Source organism: Dromiciops gliroides, chromosome 3, assembly GCF_019393635.1.
Source record: "Dromiciops gliroides isolate mDroGli1 chromosome 3, mDroGli1.pri, whole genome shotgun sequence".
NCBI lineage: Eukaryota > Metazoa > Chordata > Mammalia > Microbiotheria > Microbiotheriidae > Dromiciops > Dromiciops gliroides.
In genome coordinates, this window is record NC_057863.1 from 105152623 (window position 1) to 105170068 (window position 17446).

At 35.1% G+C, this 17446-nt stretch overlaps 1 protein-coding gene across 1 annotated transcript in view; it reads right to left on the reverse strand.

Moving 5' to 3' along the window:
* Positions 1-17446, reverse strand: part of DIAPH3 (diaphanous related formin 3) — a 449127-nt gene that overhangs the window by 193506 nt on the left and 238175 nt on the right. The window contains 2 exon segments of the mRNA XM_043995139.1: positions 3558-3579; positions 11062-11191. Coding sequence (XP_043851074.1) covers positions 3558-3579; positions 11062-11191 — 152 coding nt within the window.

Sequence of the window (17446 nt, forward strand, 5' to 3'; positions counted from 1 at the left end):
CAGTCTCTGCCTTTATTCCAACAGCGAAGAAAAGATGTAAACAACTATGTGTACATTCAAGATATATTAGCAATTTGAGGCGAGTGGGGGGCAGGGCGGGGAGAGACAGGGAATAGGAAGTACCTCCTGCAAAGGAGGAGTCTGAGCTGAGTTTTTAAGGTAGTCAACAAGTGTATATGAGAGAGTATACTCTAAGCTAAATCATGCTAGTAGTGTTCTCTTACTATCTCCTTCTTTATGTTGGGTATCAATTCCTTGTTAGTCTTTTTTGCTCTGTCATTTCTATTATAAGGGTCATTATCTTCTGCAGAGAGAACAGGGAAAAAAAGAATTGAACAGCCCTACATTTTTTTTTGTTGTAGTTGTCAGATATCACACCAGCCATAGCAAACAAAGGTCCTATTCCTTCTATGATCCCTTTTCTCCCAACATAGCTAAGATATGAACAAACAGCTCATTTTTTCATGTCCTTAGATTTCCATGACAGGTTATTGTAACCTTTAGAATTCCTGACATTCATTCATTTCCTGTTAGCTGCACTTGCTTATATTTTTTGCAAAAACAAAAAACCAAAAAAGCCCACAACTTTTTATGTAAATATCTAAATTGGTAGGAGAGTTCCTTGTCCATTTACAGTTGTCTTTCCTAACAAATACTTTTTTATTTTGCCTTATTCAAATTTTTTCCCTTTCTATCTTCAAAAATTCCTTCCTGAGCATCTGCCATTGTGACTCCTCTTGATGCATTCTACTTTATAGGATACCAACCACTACTTCTCAGAATCAACTGATCTCTATATTCTGCCCTTTTGGATTTATATACAGATTCTCTATGATATAAGCATTTCATATGTACTTAAAAGAATGTGTATGGATTCCCTTTTTTTCTTATTTGGTTTCCATCCTTTATGTGATTATTCAAATATGTTAATCAGTTGAAATCTGTGATTTCTTTATTATTAAAGTTTTTTTTTTTTAACTTGTTACAAACTGATAACAGAATGATGAGGTTCCCCTATGCTACTACATTTTGTTTCACTTTGTATTACCGGTCATCACTGTTTATGAATATATACCAATTTTATGCTGAACATCAGTTGAGAATTTTTACACCATTATATTATGACCTTATTTATAATTTTTTTCCTAATTTAGATTACACTTTTTTGAAGGTAGCATTACTGTCATTGCTACCTACTCTGCAACAGGAAAGTTTAGACTTTGGGATTATCAGTATCTTGTCCGCCAACCTTGTTTGCTAACTTTTTTTTTTTTCCTCCAAAAGCATTTTTAAGCTATTTTAAAGTGGTATATTTGGACTATGGATTAAAGTTTGAGCTCTCTTGAGTTACAGGGAAAAGCAACAGTATTTAACACCAAATACAGGAAATATTTAACAGGCAGTCACAAGAAACAATATACTTTAAATTGTTGTGTCATAAAGATTTTAAACACAAGATGATTTGGAAACTTAACATTAAAAAAGTAATACAATAATCTTTATATTTAAGGTAACCATAAGTATAAACTATATATCTCTTCCATCTACATCCTTAGGATTTAGCTGGTTTAGCACTTAAAAAAAAAGGCCATTAAGGCTTACAAATACTTGAATTAAACTGTGTATAATTAAACACTAATCTTTTGGTAAATATCCACTTAGACATGCTGTTCCTTATTCCAAGAAGAGCTTACAAAGAAATTCTACATTCATTCTTAAAGTACCAACAGCCAGGTAAATTGATTTCCATGAAGACTGCTTAAATATCAAGGAAGTAGTACAGACATCATAATACTAAAATTAAAAGAAGATAATTTTCTTAGTATCCTACAGATTTTTTTTTTTTTAGTGAGGCAATTGGAGCTAAGTGACTTGCCCAAGGTCACACAGCTAGTGTAACGATTTGAATGATGCCACCTGCTGGAGACTTACTGTAGAAGAGTTCCACCCATGAAGCCAAGGTCTTTGAGGACAAGACCAGGAGTCTTTTCTTTGGCGTCAGGAAGTGAAGTCTGCTTGTGGGAGGAAGAAGGAAGAGACGGGGGCTCTGTCTCGTGCTCTTTCCTGAGGACTCCAGCAGAGAAGGGAGCTAGAAATGTGCTCTCCCTTTAATAGATAGGAATCTAGGCCTTTCTCTCTCTCTTTACCAAATTCTTATTCTCCTTAATAAATGCTTAAAAGTCTAACTCTTGCTAAAGCTTATAATTTATTGGCGACCACTCATTAGATATTTTAGACAGTTTAGCTAGAATTTTAGCCCTTAACACTAGTAAGTGTTAAATGTCTGAGGCTGGATTTGAACTCAGGTACTCCTGACTCCAGGGCTGGTGCTCTATCCACTGTACCATCTAGCTGCCCCTATCCTACAGATTTTTTAAAAATCATATTACATAAAGGAATAACAGAACTACTCTTTTGTAAGTTATATAACCTTTGAAGAAGAACATGGGAAGGAACATTTTTATTTGATTATATATAATCTTACATAGAAATAAAAAGTTTAAAAATCTGTCCTATTGTGGTACTTGATAGTATTTGGTATCTGTCTATAAAGTACAGAACTTTAAAGAAGACAGAGGACAGTAAGTTAACAAGTACTTGTTTAGTCCTTACTACGTTCAAAGTATAATGTTAATTTCTGGTATATAAAAAAAGGCAAAAACTGTTCTTGCCTTCAGATGGAGATGACAACATGTAAATAACAAGATAGATGCAAGATATATAGAGAACATGCGTGCTAATCTTAGAAGGGAAGGCTTTGGTAGCTAGAGGCACTAGGAAAGACCTCTTGAAGAAGCTGGGATCTGAGCAGAATTTTGAAAGAAGCCAGGAAAACTAAGTGGTTTAGGAGATGAGGAAAAGCATTCTAAGTATGGGTAACAGACAGAAAAAGGAATGCACAGAGTTGGAGATGGTGCATTGTATGGGAAGAACCACAAGGTCAGTGTAGCTAGATTGTAAAGTTCCAGTAAAGGAGTAAAGTACTGGAAAAGGGTAAAGGGGCATGGTTATAAAATATTTGAAATAACAAACAGAAGAATTTGTTTGATCATGAATGTAAGAAAGAGCCACTGAACATTATTAAAAATGACAGGGCATGGGTTAGGCCTAAGCTTTAGAAAAATTGTTTTGACAGCCAACTGAAGAATGGATTGTAGTGGAGAGAGATTTGAGGTGGAGAATCTAATTAGGCCACTGAGAAAGAAGTTTTTTTTCCCTAAGCCAACATTATTTCTACTTTTATTCCTTTTTCCAAGTGGAAAGAAAAGTAAATTACATTCATTATTAAATTATTAATTGTATTATTAATTTTAAAATATTTAGGTAGTTTTAGATGCCTCTCAATTTTAAGAAAGACTAAGATAAAAGGGAAAGAAATACTGGTTAAGGGGGCAGCTAGGTGATGCAGTGGATAAAGCACCGGCCCTGGATTCAGGAGGACCTGAGTTCAAATCCAGCCTCAGACACTTGACACTTATTAGCTGTGTGACCTTGGGGAAGTCACTTAACCCTCACTGTCCCACCCAAAAAAAAGAAAAAAGAAAAGAAAGAAATACTGGTTAAGCATGCTCAAACATACTTAGCCCAACAATAAACAAGGATATATTTCAGCTCCCACATTTTGGTTATATATTATTTCCAAAACTATCAATTCAAAGTTTCCTTTAGAAATAAACAAGGTTTTATTCATTCAAGTGTTCACTTCAGAACAACAATAAAAAGCAATGATAGCTAGCAATAATAAAAGCAGCTAACTGATATAGCACTTAAAGGTTTGCAAAGCACTTTGCATGTGTTGTCTCATTTGATCTTCACAACAGTTCTGCCATACTAATACTCATTTTACAAATGAGAAAAATGAAACTGAGAGAGGCTAAGGGGTCTGCCCAAGGTCATACAACTGTCTTAGCCATAATTCAAACTCCAGTTTTCTTAAATCTAAGTCCAATACTCTATCTACTGTGTCACTTAACTGCCTGTACAGTACTACTATCTATGCATCGATACTTTGAAAGTTTGGTAGCGCTTTTATTCAAAAGCTTAAAAGTCTTTTTTTTTTTTTTAAGTGAGGCAATTGGGATTAAGTGACTTGCCCAGGGTCACACAGCTAGTAAGTGTCAAGTGTCTGAGGCCGGATTTGAACTCAGGAACTCCTGAATCCAGGGCCGGTGCTTTATCCACTGTGCCACCTAGCCGCCCCTACCACTGACTCTTAAGAAGCAAATAAATTGGCAGTTAACCCTAAAGAGAGAGCATACAGAAAATTTCTAGCCATCTATATTCAAGCAAGAACTTGAAGACACCAAAACTCACTATGGATCAAATGTGAAGTAGAAATATTAAGTACCATTAACATAATGAATGACAGAAGAGTTATAGCAAGGAAGCTGCAAAATCCTAACTGAAACTAAGCGGTTCCAATGGGGAAAAGAAGCTCCTTTGGGAAAGACTGTTCATTCTTGTCTTGTAACTTTCAAGCTCTAGAACAATCCCTATCACCAAGTATGCTCTTAGTAAATGCTTGTTAAACTGAACTGAAAGATGAATTGAAATTTATTTCAAATAGAAATAGAAAATAAGAAGTATATACACATATGATAAATTAAAGGAATAAAATTAAATAAATTCTATTTTTCCCAATCAAATTAATCTAAGTATATATTAATCTAGTAAATTAAACTAGCTATATATTGTATTTATTCCATCTAACCCAAGTTTCTAAATGTTAATGTCATTTTAAAATTAATATTTTCATATTTTTGCCTCTATAATTATAAAACAAAATGCAATGTCAAAAATACTAATATTGAATACTTAAATAGATGCAACTTGCTAATAAAATTTTAATTAGTATTTTTTGAAGGGTATAGTATGAGGAGGTTAACTGAGCCTTTGAAAAATACCACTGCTCATTATAGCATAGATTCATTTGAAAATTTCAAACTCTATACAATTTCCAGGTGGTAGCCACCTGGAAATTGAGTGTTCTAAGAGAACTCAGGTGAATAAAAGACAAATATTTAGAATTCATAAAGGTATTTCTGGTAGTTTCTGTGAGGCAGAGGGGAGTTATAATTCTGAAGATGCTATTGGATATGTAAGTATTTTGGTGAGATAAAAGGAAGTAGCTGCTTTTTAAAAAGAGACATAAAGAACATCCAAATGAATTTGAATAAATGTGTTTGAAAGCTAAAAAATTAGTAAGGAAAGTAGTCTAACTTCAAATTAGATGGTCGCAAAAATTATCCTGATAATAATGCAAGCAAGATTCTAGAAGACAATTTTATTCAAAAGTGGGGCACAGAAGTCTGACCATCACCAGTGAGAACAAACTGTCAACTCTTCAGAATACTAGTAGTCCCCATGTGGGAGTTTTTGTAGATGGGTGTAAAATGCAAGGGTGGGATAAGCTAATACCCAAAAACCACTGATTAAAAAGGAAAAAAAGCTGGAGAGAGGGTGCATTATTTACTTTAACTATTGACCAACAGATTGAAGGTATTAAATAATGTGGCAATACCCACAATCACTGCTACAATTGCCAACAAAGAAACAAAGTAATCTGACCCTACTTTCAATTTTTCATATGAAAGTGATCATCAACAGGCTAAACAAAGAGGAAATGTGAACAAAGGAAATGCAAAACAATCTTCTAAAAGAGTCAAAATCAAATTTTGTTTCATCTGTTTGCTCTTTAAACTCCATTGAGAACTGTAAGAAGTGGTACCCAAATCATTCAGATCCTCTATGTCCTGCAAAGTGAAATGAAAAGGGTAAGATAACAGAAAATGTAGTTAATCGAAAGACACTTTAACAGAGGACCAGGAGTTATTCTTTTGTAATGAAAGAAGAGTTAAGAATTTTTTTTCACCCTCAAAAAAAGTCTAGGAAAGGCAAAAAGAAAAGAAAAATTAAGAGCCACCAACATAAAGAACGACCCTTGGTAAATTGCTGGGCCATGCAACGGCCTAAAGCTAGGTAAGTTTTGAATTGAACCTGTCTCAGAAAAGTGCAAGAAGAAAATAGAAAGCATTCACTAGTCAATGCCAATTTAAGAGCTCAAGACTGTGAAATATGACAGTAATGATCTAACTCCTAGGGAACATGGGGAATATCTAATAAGGATATGACTAGGAGGAAGTAATATGCAATAGAAAACAACTTTATTATAGAATCTTAATTCAGTAAATATCCTAAGTTTGTTGCTATATTCTATCCATAATTAGATATTCCAATTTCATAATGGATTGAAATTCATTTGTTTTTTAACTATTGTAAATAGATAATCCTGTAAAGAAAAGCCTGATAAGAATCTATTTAATTTAACTTTTTAACTCAAGAGGGAGAAAGGAAGATGGCAATTCCACCTCTATCATTTTTTAAAAAGGACATAGAGACATACAGAGATAGAGATATAATAACAACCCCAAACATTTTTTTAAAGAAACACTAATAGAAAGCTACAAGCTATTATATCTTCAAAAAGAATCAATCCTCATGGAAGTAGAGCTTTGGAAATTGTCATAATGGTAAGCTCATTAATTGAAATGAAAATTCCTCCTGCTGCTCTCTAGGAGTACCTAATGACCAGGATATTATTTTCAAATACAAAGATACTTTCTAATGCATGATAGCTCACCGAGGAGATTTCAAATGTGGAAATTCTACAATAGTAACATCTAACATAGGAGCAGACTAAATATTCATAAGCAAACATTTCATGTTGGCATCAAAAACATTCCATCCACATCTTTAAAATCTCAATTCATTCATTAATTGGAAAATATTATGATACAAAATCCTGTATCAAAAATCTGCTCTAAGGGGGAAAACAGGTCTGTAAGTTAGCATAATTATGTTCTAAACATGTAGTAAATAGCCCTCTGCAAAACACAGAAAGACTATCTGTTATCCCGTACACATAAACATGGTCTTCAGAGGTACCTGCCAAAACAGACTGAATAAGAAAATCTCTAAAAATTACAGAATGTTTCTAGGGAAACTAACCAAAAAAAAAAAAAAAGTGGAAGAAATTAGTAACTGTGGAAGCTAACTGAAGAATGAAAGATGAGTATTATACAGAGTAATAGAGAACTGCAAGGTGCATTGTTTAGGCTGAAACGTTAACAATGTCAAGTTGTGTGGAGGATGCCGCTATCAAAAAAAGAAGCATGAACGGAAAAGGAGAAACGCTGGCTAATATAATGAGAATGAAAGGAGGGAGGGAAAGGATGGTGATGGTGTGTATACCCCATTGTTGTACAGGTCATGTCCAGACAGAGAAGAAAGCATTTAGCCTGTTGAGTATCTCTATTACAGGGAAGATTTTCCAGTGGACACAGACAAGAGTTGTATTGGACAAACAGGTACAGATTGTTGCAATCTGCATAGTTGAGGAGAGTATTCACTTTGATGAAAGCGCAAATCCAAAATAGTTAAGTATGTTTTGGGTAGTGGGAGGTTATACATTCTTCACTATAGGAATTTTATTGCCATGATGTTCAGTTACTTGAAAACAACTGAGAAGTGAAGTGGCATGCCCCAAATTAGTAGCTAGGCTAAAGGTCAACACTTGAACCTATGGCTTTCCTTTTACCAAAAGTTATCACTCATTCTGCCACACTATTTCTCCACTTTAATATGTGTATATAAAACAAAAACAAGAAAAAAATGTCAAAAATTGAACATGATCAATGACTTTTACTGTCTCATTTTAATTTTTCTATCCTCATATTGAAATATTATGACTTCAAGTACTAGAAAACAAATTATTTCATTATTTTGATTTAAGTATTGTCAAAAAAGTTTGATCGCTGAAAGCAATGCTGAGGACAATTAAATATAAAGCCTTTACATTACAAATGATTTTTAAATTATAAACACTTTAAAAAGAAACTGCTTTGGTTTTTTTACTTCAATAAAGTTTTATTTAAAAAAAATAAATTGGTTTACATTCCCATTCTGAATGTTTTTTCTTCGGGTATCACAAAATATTTCCACAAAGGCCACATTCAAGTTTTAGTTGGCTGTGTACTGTTCTGTGCCAAACAAACCCAATTACTAAATAATCAGTGTTATTCCTTAAGACAAGTGCTATTTTCCTTGACTCAAGCAACCAAGTTTTGCTTCATTTTTAGTCTTTGAACACTAGCAAAGCTTAAGTTCTTATTTTAATATGATTTTTGGAAACAAACCTTTGAAATGTTTTCCTTCCTCATGTGTTTCAGTACTATCAGTACTGATTAAATTAATAAACAAAATAAACCTTTAAATACAAGATTACAACAACTAAAAAGATCTCCATGAACAATTCCTACTTCTTAATAACTAATTAATAAACAAATTTAAAGTCCCTACTACAAGTACAGGTGATTTTCTACCTAGATGTGTGCTCATAAAGGCATTACACTCAAGAAATTGAATGAATAATGTCTATAAAAATTATCTAAATTCATCACATGCTTGCTTAGACACTTACTAAGGGCTTAACCCCGGACAAGTCATTAAACCTCCCAACTCAGTTTGCTTACCTATAAAATGGGGTCAATAATAGATCTTACCTGCCAGGTTTATTTCAGGGATTAAATGAGATAACATATGTAAAAGATTTTCGAAATCCTTAAAAGTGCTATGCTAATGACCCCTAGATAGGTAAGGAGTAATTAATATTATCTTTCAGGAGTGAGTTTTTATAGTATATAGTTTTACAAAGTACAAAATAAGACCAAAAAATATGCAATACAAGTTTTGCTAGCCAGTTTAAAAAGAAAAGTCACAATAGCAACCTGGATTTCTCTAAGTACTCTTTTGAACCTAAACAATTCTATCTAAAAGGCTTAGCATGCAAGAATTCTACTATTTATATGCAGTCCACAGAGCCCTTAGTATTTAAACACAGGACATTAAATACACAAAGTCAAATTGAAATTTCTTGTTATCCCCATGATACTGTGAGAATATGATTACTATTACAGGGCCCCCTGCTGTGTGAGCAGGAGTTTTACCCGTCAAAGTACTAAATGGTACTCTTGAAACTACCTTCAATTAGTCATCACTCCTGGACGTAAAAAATTGCTATTTATTTCATACAGATTAGTTGTTAGCTTATTATGAATGAGACATAATAGCACTGTATTAATAAACTAAAAACAGAAGACTTGAATCAGGTAAAAAAAAAAAAAAATTCACCAAGAGTGGAAGGTCTTAACGTGCATTGAACGGTTCTCCAAGAAGAATGGTAAGATGTTTATTATTTTAATATTTTATTTGCATTTCAGCTAAATCTGGTTTTAACTCGGTATTACAGTACTATTATAGTAATAATCTGATAAATTTTAAAGGTCTAGAATTTGCAAATCTGTAGCTTATGTTTCAAAACATTATACTTAGACTTATTTTCAGGTAGCACTAGAACTGGTACTCTTTGAGTGCTCTGTTCTTTATGAAACTGTACTCAACTGCAATTTGTGTAATACAGAACAACTGTTGCAGCTGTATATACCACAATTAGAAAGGCTATTAATAAATAACAACTCCATTTTTCTATAAGGAACACACACTCATAGGTGAAACAATTCTAGTTAACAAAATATTTATAAAATATCTTGACAATTAATTTTGATCGACAATTTCTACATTTATCTTATGGCCTATGTTAAAGATGCACACTTTATAATTCTCCCATCACCATAAGTAGCGTAGGTAAATAACAAAGTTATATGAATTTATTAGCTTTGTACCATATAAAACATAGTAGGTTGTATAGTGGTTGGGAGGACTGAATTCCTACTATGACCCAATGTCAGGTACTAAAATGGTGGGGTTTTTTGTGATACGTTTTATACTGTAGTTTTGTAGTAGTACTTTCAATTAGACCAATTCCTCACCCTGATATGATGGTAAGCCTGAATCTTGGACACCTGTACTACTGAATTCAAGGTCTTGCAGGGCTCAAATTGAAAACATTGAAATATGAATCGAGTGATTAGCTGTCTTTCTTTCATTCAGAACTAACCTGGCTAAGTTCAGACATCAGACATCCATCTTCATGTTGACCAAAGTATGATAAATTCTTCAACCATAGCAACAGCTTTTTGGTTGTTGTTTTTTTTAAAGCCATAGCAACTCCTTGGGAAAATGTATTAAGTTGTAAGGGCTGTAATTTGCATCAGTGGATGGAATACTCACATCAACTACTCAGATATATTTGAAGTTCAGTGTTATGACCAACATTTTAGTTTCATACTTTATTAATGCAACTTTTATTACAAGTTCTGACAAGCAGAAAAGCAAATACAAGCTGGAGGAAGGAGGGCCATCAGCTTAAGTCCTGAGCCCTCCTAAGGCTTTATAACTCTATTTGGCTCTTGAAAGCAAAATGTAAGAGGTGGTTAGGCAGTTACCATGCTATATACACATATACACAAGGGAAGACTCAAGAAATTAGGAAGTAGGAGGTCTAGGCAACAATCATAGGAACCTACAACAAAGGTGGGGGATCAAAATAAAAGAACAAAAGACTGAGTCTTAAAAAAAAAAGAAAGAAAGAAAGAACAAGGAATCAAGCAGCATGGAATGTAGTAGGATAAGATAGTCTCATCAATGGCAAGTGAGTTTTCTGGGACAGTGAACAGGTACAGGTTATTTATAACTTATGTGCTCCTGAAATAAGAACTATCTGCATTACAAAGGAATGGTTGTTAGTTCCCAATCTCCTAATAGAAACAGAAACAATTTAACACTTATCTTGAGCTGATGTTCATAGACACAAAATATGAACATTTTCCCATAAATTCTTTTTTTTTTTTTTTTTGCGGGGCAATGAGGGTTAAGTGACTTGCTCAGGGTCACACAGCTAGTAAGTGTCAAGTGTCTGAGGCCGAATTTGAACTCAGGTCCTCCTGAATCCAGGGGCAGAGGTTTATCCACTGCACCACCCAGCTGTCCCCCCACAAATTCTTAAAAGACATCTTTCACCTATTACTTTTCATTTCCATTTAACAATTCTTAATGATCAAAGACATTCAAGAGCAATCAAAGTTTTAATGGGGCTATACATACCTTTGCTAGCTTTGTCTAGATGCTCCAAATCATCAACAAAACTCAAAATATCTGGATATTTCTCCTCACATACTTGAGCTAGAAAATGGAGCAATGTTGTTTTCTGATCTGCTGACTTTGTGTCCTTTAACTAAATAGAAAGAAGAGAAAAAATGTATTGAAACTTTCAAAAGTATTTTTATAGGACACCTCGTTAGGAACACGAAATACTTTTGAATACCAAAGATGGTTTACTGTTGACAAAATAAAGTTAGAAATAGGTTCTATAATAAATCAAGGAATAGTGGTCAGTCTGTGGTCAAACTCCTTTGTAGATAGATACAATGCTAAAATTTAGAGGATTGAAAAAGTATTAAACTTGACAGAGACTTTAAAAATAACAAAAGGTACTAAAATCACATTAAGGTAGCTGGTGACATAGAGGAGGGTTTCTTAAACATTTTCTACTCCTGACACCTTTTTGCCAGAGAAATATTTTTACACAACCCCAGGTATATAGATATATAAAGTAGGTATACATAACCTTTTACTGTTGCCAAATTTTTTACAACTCAATATGGGGTCTCACAGTTTAAGAAGCTAGGAAATAGAGGACAAAGTGCTAGACTTGGAGTCAGGAGGTAGTTGATGGCATAATAGAGTAAGTAACAGGGCCTGGATTGAGAAAGACCCCAGTTCAAATCTAGCCTCACACAGGAGCTATGTGGGAAAGTCACTCTTTGTTTACCACAGTTTCATCAACTATAAAAAGGGGATAATAAGAGTACCTCCTCAGCAAGACTGTTATGAAGACCAAATATGGTAATATGGGATAAAAAGCCCTTTACCACAGTGCCTAGCACACAGCAGTATGAAGATGGCAAAGTGATGGGTCACAACTGTAAAACTTGATCACAGAAACCACCAAAGTAAATTCTGAGTCGAAAAGCCAACAAAAAGCCCATCATTGTTTTAGCCATGGGCAGCTTAGACAGATAAAAATAAAGGTCTGGAAATTACATGGGAAACTATTGTTGGGAGGGGGGACAGGGGGGGATGGGGGGGGAGGAAGAGAGAGACACGCCTGAGTTGCAGTGGAAGATGCACCAGCAGTGGGGCTTGTAGATGGCTGCAGTAGCAGCCTCAGGAGCAAAAGGCATGGACAATGCAAAGAGACAATAAAGTGACTGAACACACCATTGTGCTAGCACTGAGTACAGGATCTGAGGCTATTTGGCAAGTCCATTACCCAGTTCCAGGTCACAAGTCTAGTGTGGGAAAAATAATGGGGTTTGGGGGGACCCAGAGGGGACCCTCCCACCCCCCAAGAGAGATTTGCCTGACCTCTTTTAAGGCCAGCCTAGAGTCATTAAAGTTGGAGCTTGGGTTATGAATAGAGACAATAGGGAGTAGAACCACACCTAAAAGCTTTGCCCTCAGAGTGTCTGTCTTTCACAGATCCTGGTCATTTTGACATGGACCACCCTCAAGTCATGCCAAACAATGGACTGAAATGTTACTGACCAATTAATTAGCTTGGGTCAAGTTGCAGAGACCCGCCTCTACACCTGAGAGAGGATAAAATCCTTGGGGAGACGGGGGTGGCTTTCTCTTTCTCTCACTCTCACCCCTCTTCTTGTAGCGCCTCTCCCAGACACTTATCTAACCCGGGGCTGGCCTGCCCAGTCCCCTCCTTCCTGGGATTTTATGCTTGGTTTACATGCAATCAAATTAATAATAAATGCTTAATGCCAAGATTGGTGTAATAGCCTCTAATTTATAAGTAACAATATATTAGAAACCCCAGCTAAGTTCCCCATATCTTAAAACAGAAACAGGCACCCCCAATATATTTCAAATGACACAATAGGTCAGAGAGTAGTAATCACAGTTACAAGGGAACAGGGACCCTATGTAGGTAAAGACTAGTGCACAGAGCCAGAGGGCAGTAACCACAGACCATTTAACCTCTGAAACAACTAAAACCTGTAAGCCCCCAGGGATCCATCTTATAGAAATTCAGGCCAACCACTCCTCCCCAAATGTGAGCAAAGCCCAACTCTAACATAAAGTCCAAAGTCAAGTAAAAGGCCGGAAAAATGAGCAAACAACAGAAAAAGAATCTGATTACAAAAAGCTTCTATGGTGACAGGGAAACTCAAAACACAAAATCAGAAAACAACCTGAAAATACCCACAAGCAAAGTCTCAAAGAAAACTGTAGACTGGAATAAGCCTAAGAAAAATTTCTAGAAGAGGTCAAGGGATTAAAAAAGAGCAAAAATAATACTTTAAAAACCAAATAAAAATGGTAGAGAAAAAAATGGGAAAAGAAATGAGAGTAATTCAAGAAAATTAACAATTAAGAGTAGCTTAAAAAAAAAAGATGCTTCACCAAAGAAAATATCATTTTAAAAATTAGAATTGGTCAAGTAGAAGCAAATGATTCCATAAGACATTAAGGAACAATAAAACAAAGTCAAAAGAATGAAGAAATAGAAGAAAGTATGAATAGAATGATGAGAACTTTAGAAATAAGGAAAATTAATATTGATTGCCTTAATTTAATAACTAATATTTCTCTGTGAATCCATCCATTTCCTCAAAACCCAATTGTGAAGAGCAGATCCCCTTCTGAAGGGCTTAACTGAGTAAACTAATCACTCAAAGCCCCTAAGACTCCTTAACTAGCTTGATCAGGGCCCCTTGCTTCTCTTTATATAGTATAAAGAGGCCAGTTTGAACTGAGGCCCTCCCCAGGGGATGACTCTTATATACCAAAGATTTGGGGTGACTTGGTCTCCCATGGAGAGCCAAAACCAGAAAGATTTTTGAAGGCAGCTGTCTCATGAGGAGCAACTGGAATTCAGAGAGACACAGAGACAGAGACAGAAACAAAGAGAGAGAGAGAGAGATCAGCTACACCTAAAGGCCAATCTATCTACCAATCAGGGTTGCCTTACATTTGCCAGGAGAGGTTCCAATGATGTATTCTTAGGTCAATTAGAAGGAAGATACACCGGGATTTAAAGGGCCCTGTGGGGGGCAGCTAGGTAGCACAGTGGATAAAGCACCGGCCCTGGATTCAGGAGTACCTGAGTTCAAATCCGGCCTCAGACACTTACTAGCTGTGTGGCCTTGGGCAAGTCACTTAACCCCCATTGCCCCGCAAAAAATAAAAAAAAATAAAAATAAAGGGCCCTGTGACCCTTAGATGGGGTCTTTGGTAACCCACAGACCAATGACCTCAATTTATTGGTTACTATAACCTAAATAATACATTTATTAATTATGCTAAGAATGCTGTCTTGGAATTTCATTTGGTACAAAAAAGTTAAAGATGATAAACTTCTGGAGAATATTCAGTGGGAATAAAAAGTATACCTTTTTCTCCACTGTGCATGGCACTTTCACAAAAACTGACCAAATATTAGGGTATAAAAACCTCACAAATAAATGCAGAAAAGTAGAAATGTTCAATGTACCCTACTTGGACAATTATGAAATAAAAGTTAGATTCAATAGAGGGCCTTTGAAGCATAGATTAAAAATTAATGGGAAAATAAATTATTTAATCCTAAAGAATAAAAGTTTGTCAAAGAACAAATCAAAGACAATAAACAATTTCAAATTCAATTTCAAATGATAACAATAAGCAATACTTAGAGAAATATTTACATCTCTAAACACAGCAATAAAAAAAGAAAGAGCAAATTAATGAATTGACCATTGTAAGGGCCAAATTTAGTATGGGAAGAGTTAATTGGGTGGCTCACCTTAATATTGGGGTAAGAAAAGAAACAGCCTCTTTCAAAAACACAAAACACAGGTTTATTAATGGTAACAAGTTTAAAACACAAGTGAGATTAATAGAACTAGAAACAATGTATAAATCTCTGGGGTAAAAAGGCCCTAGGCACCCAAACCTGCTTCCAGCCCAGCCAACTCTGCCTAAAATAAAAACACAAACTCACCAATACCTAAAATCTGTAGTTCTAAGGAGATTTAGTTATAGTCTCTTTTGGTCTGAAGGTCAAAAACCCACAGCTCCTCTAAATGTCTACCTTCCCCATCTCCCTCAGAACCCTCTCACTAACTGCCTCTTTGTATCCAGCTAAATCTGACTCCCCCACAGGAAGGGATGGGGCAGTTCTTAGTCCTGCTGAGTCTCCAATTGGCTCAGCACACCCACATGGGCTGTCCTCATTATAATCTTGCCAGACCAGTTACTTAGTTTCAATAAATGTTCCCTGTGGTCAGAGTTCCTCTTGTTTGTTGTTATGGGAAAGGCTGGGAGAATGACTTTGGCAAAGGCTAAGGTAGGATTCTCCTGATTCAATTTCCCCAATAATGAAAACTATTCCACATGTCTGATTTTAAGTCTGGCCCACTTCAACTGGCTGTCTACAGAGCTGCTGCCTAGAGTGTACATGAAGCTCCCAGAGAACTTGGTCCCTGTTCTTTTATGGCAAATTCCTATAATCATGTCACTTGATCAGCATGAACACAAATTGGCTCTTCATCCCTTAGGTTAATACTGTAATTTCTGGGTGAGATGCTGGTACAACAGTCAAATTGTTTAACCTAGAAATTCTAGGATTTTTTAGATTCTAAACAACTAAAGTGTATAAGAATCTGGCTTTGTCATCTGTCTGTTATTGGTTATACATTTTTTAAACTGAATCAGAAACACCTTAAGTTTGTTTTGAAGAAAAGAATTTTAATGTAACCAATTTTCTCAGAGGGGGTAACTTATAGAATGTTTTGTTACACCTATGGAAAGATCAACTTTAAGTTTATTATGTTAAAAACAAACAAACAAAAAAAGTTTATTATGTAATGTGGAAATAGCACCTGTCTCTTAGCATGTCCTATAATACAAATATGGTTTATTATGGACAATTTATTTGGCATCCATTGTTTTGAAACTAATTACTTAAGTGTCATCCTAAATCCGTTACTATAATTGAAATTAACTTGGTAATTTTTATGTAAGTTCATTTGTAGTCATCTTCTTACAAAAGTATTTTGTAACTTAAGTTTTATGAAATAATTAGATTTTAAACAATTGAGTAGAAATTTTTGGAGAAAAAAGGTCAAATGGAGATGCACACACATATATTTGTAATTTGGAAAGGTTTAAAAGTTGTTTTCTGTAGTATTATAAAATATTTAGCTTGTATGTATTACATGTATCTCTTTGGATTGATATTAACAATGTTTGTGTCAGATACAGAATTAGATCAAGTTATGAACTGCATGGGTACTCATGTTATAAACACTTATGGACTAGTTATTGGAAAAGTAGAATTTGAGAGATTGTACCAATTTGTATTGAGGTCGCTTTTGCAAGAGATTTTAACAGGAACATCTAAGGAGTCTCTACAAGTAATTTGAAACCAGAGAAGTAAATCTAGTGAAGAGAAGAGGTGCTCTGGAGACAAGACATCTTCCAGACTGCCCCAAGAAAAGGAGTTCCAGAGATCAATCAACTACATGGGACATCTGAGATCCAAGATGAAATTGCTAATTAAATGGACAATGGGAGTACAGTACTGAAATTGCAAAGAGACTTAATATTAAGTAGTGCTATTAACCATGCTTGCTATTATAGCTTTGGTAAATATTGACATTTGTTCCTTGTGCTATATATATATATGAGTAAAATGGCTTGGAAAAATAGAATGAGAAGATTACAATACTTCCAATTAGTAGAGATGGGATTCACCGGCCCTGGAATCAGGAGTACCTGAGTTCAAATCCGGCCTCAGACACTTAACACTTACTAGCTGTGTGACCCTGGGCAAGTCACTTAACCCCAATTGCCTCACTAAAAAAAAAAAGAAGAAGAAGAAGAAGAGATGGGATTACAAGAAATGGTGATGGTTTGATACATGGTGAAATCTTCTCAGAATAACTTGATACATGGGATCTTCTCAAGAAAGCATGTCCATATAGAAAACAACAGACAACATTTTGTTTTGTTTCAATTTTTTGCAGGGCAATGAGGGTTAAGTGACTTTCCCAGGGTCACACAGCTAGTCTGTGTCAAGTGTCTGAGGCTGGATTTGAACTCAGGTCCTCCTGAATCCAAGGCCAGTGCTTTATCCACTGCACCACCTAGCTGCCCCCGCAACAGACAATATTATCTAGTGAATTATATCAAACCAGGAAAGAGAAAAATAAGTTTTTCATGGCTAGAGATAAAAACCAGTTTGAACTGGTTCTTGCTGGTATCTTAGAGAAAATACGTAAAAGGTTAACTCTAGTCTCTACTGTGCTTGCTAAATACACTTATTAATATTAATTTCTCCTCCCCTGTCTGAAATCTCCACCCCATTTTTGATCATGTATGGAAGGGGTAACCTATCAAGGGGGATTTAGCAAGAACTCTTCTGGGAATATTG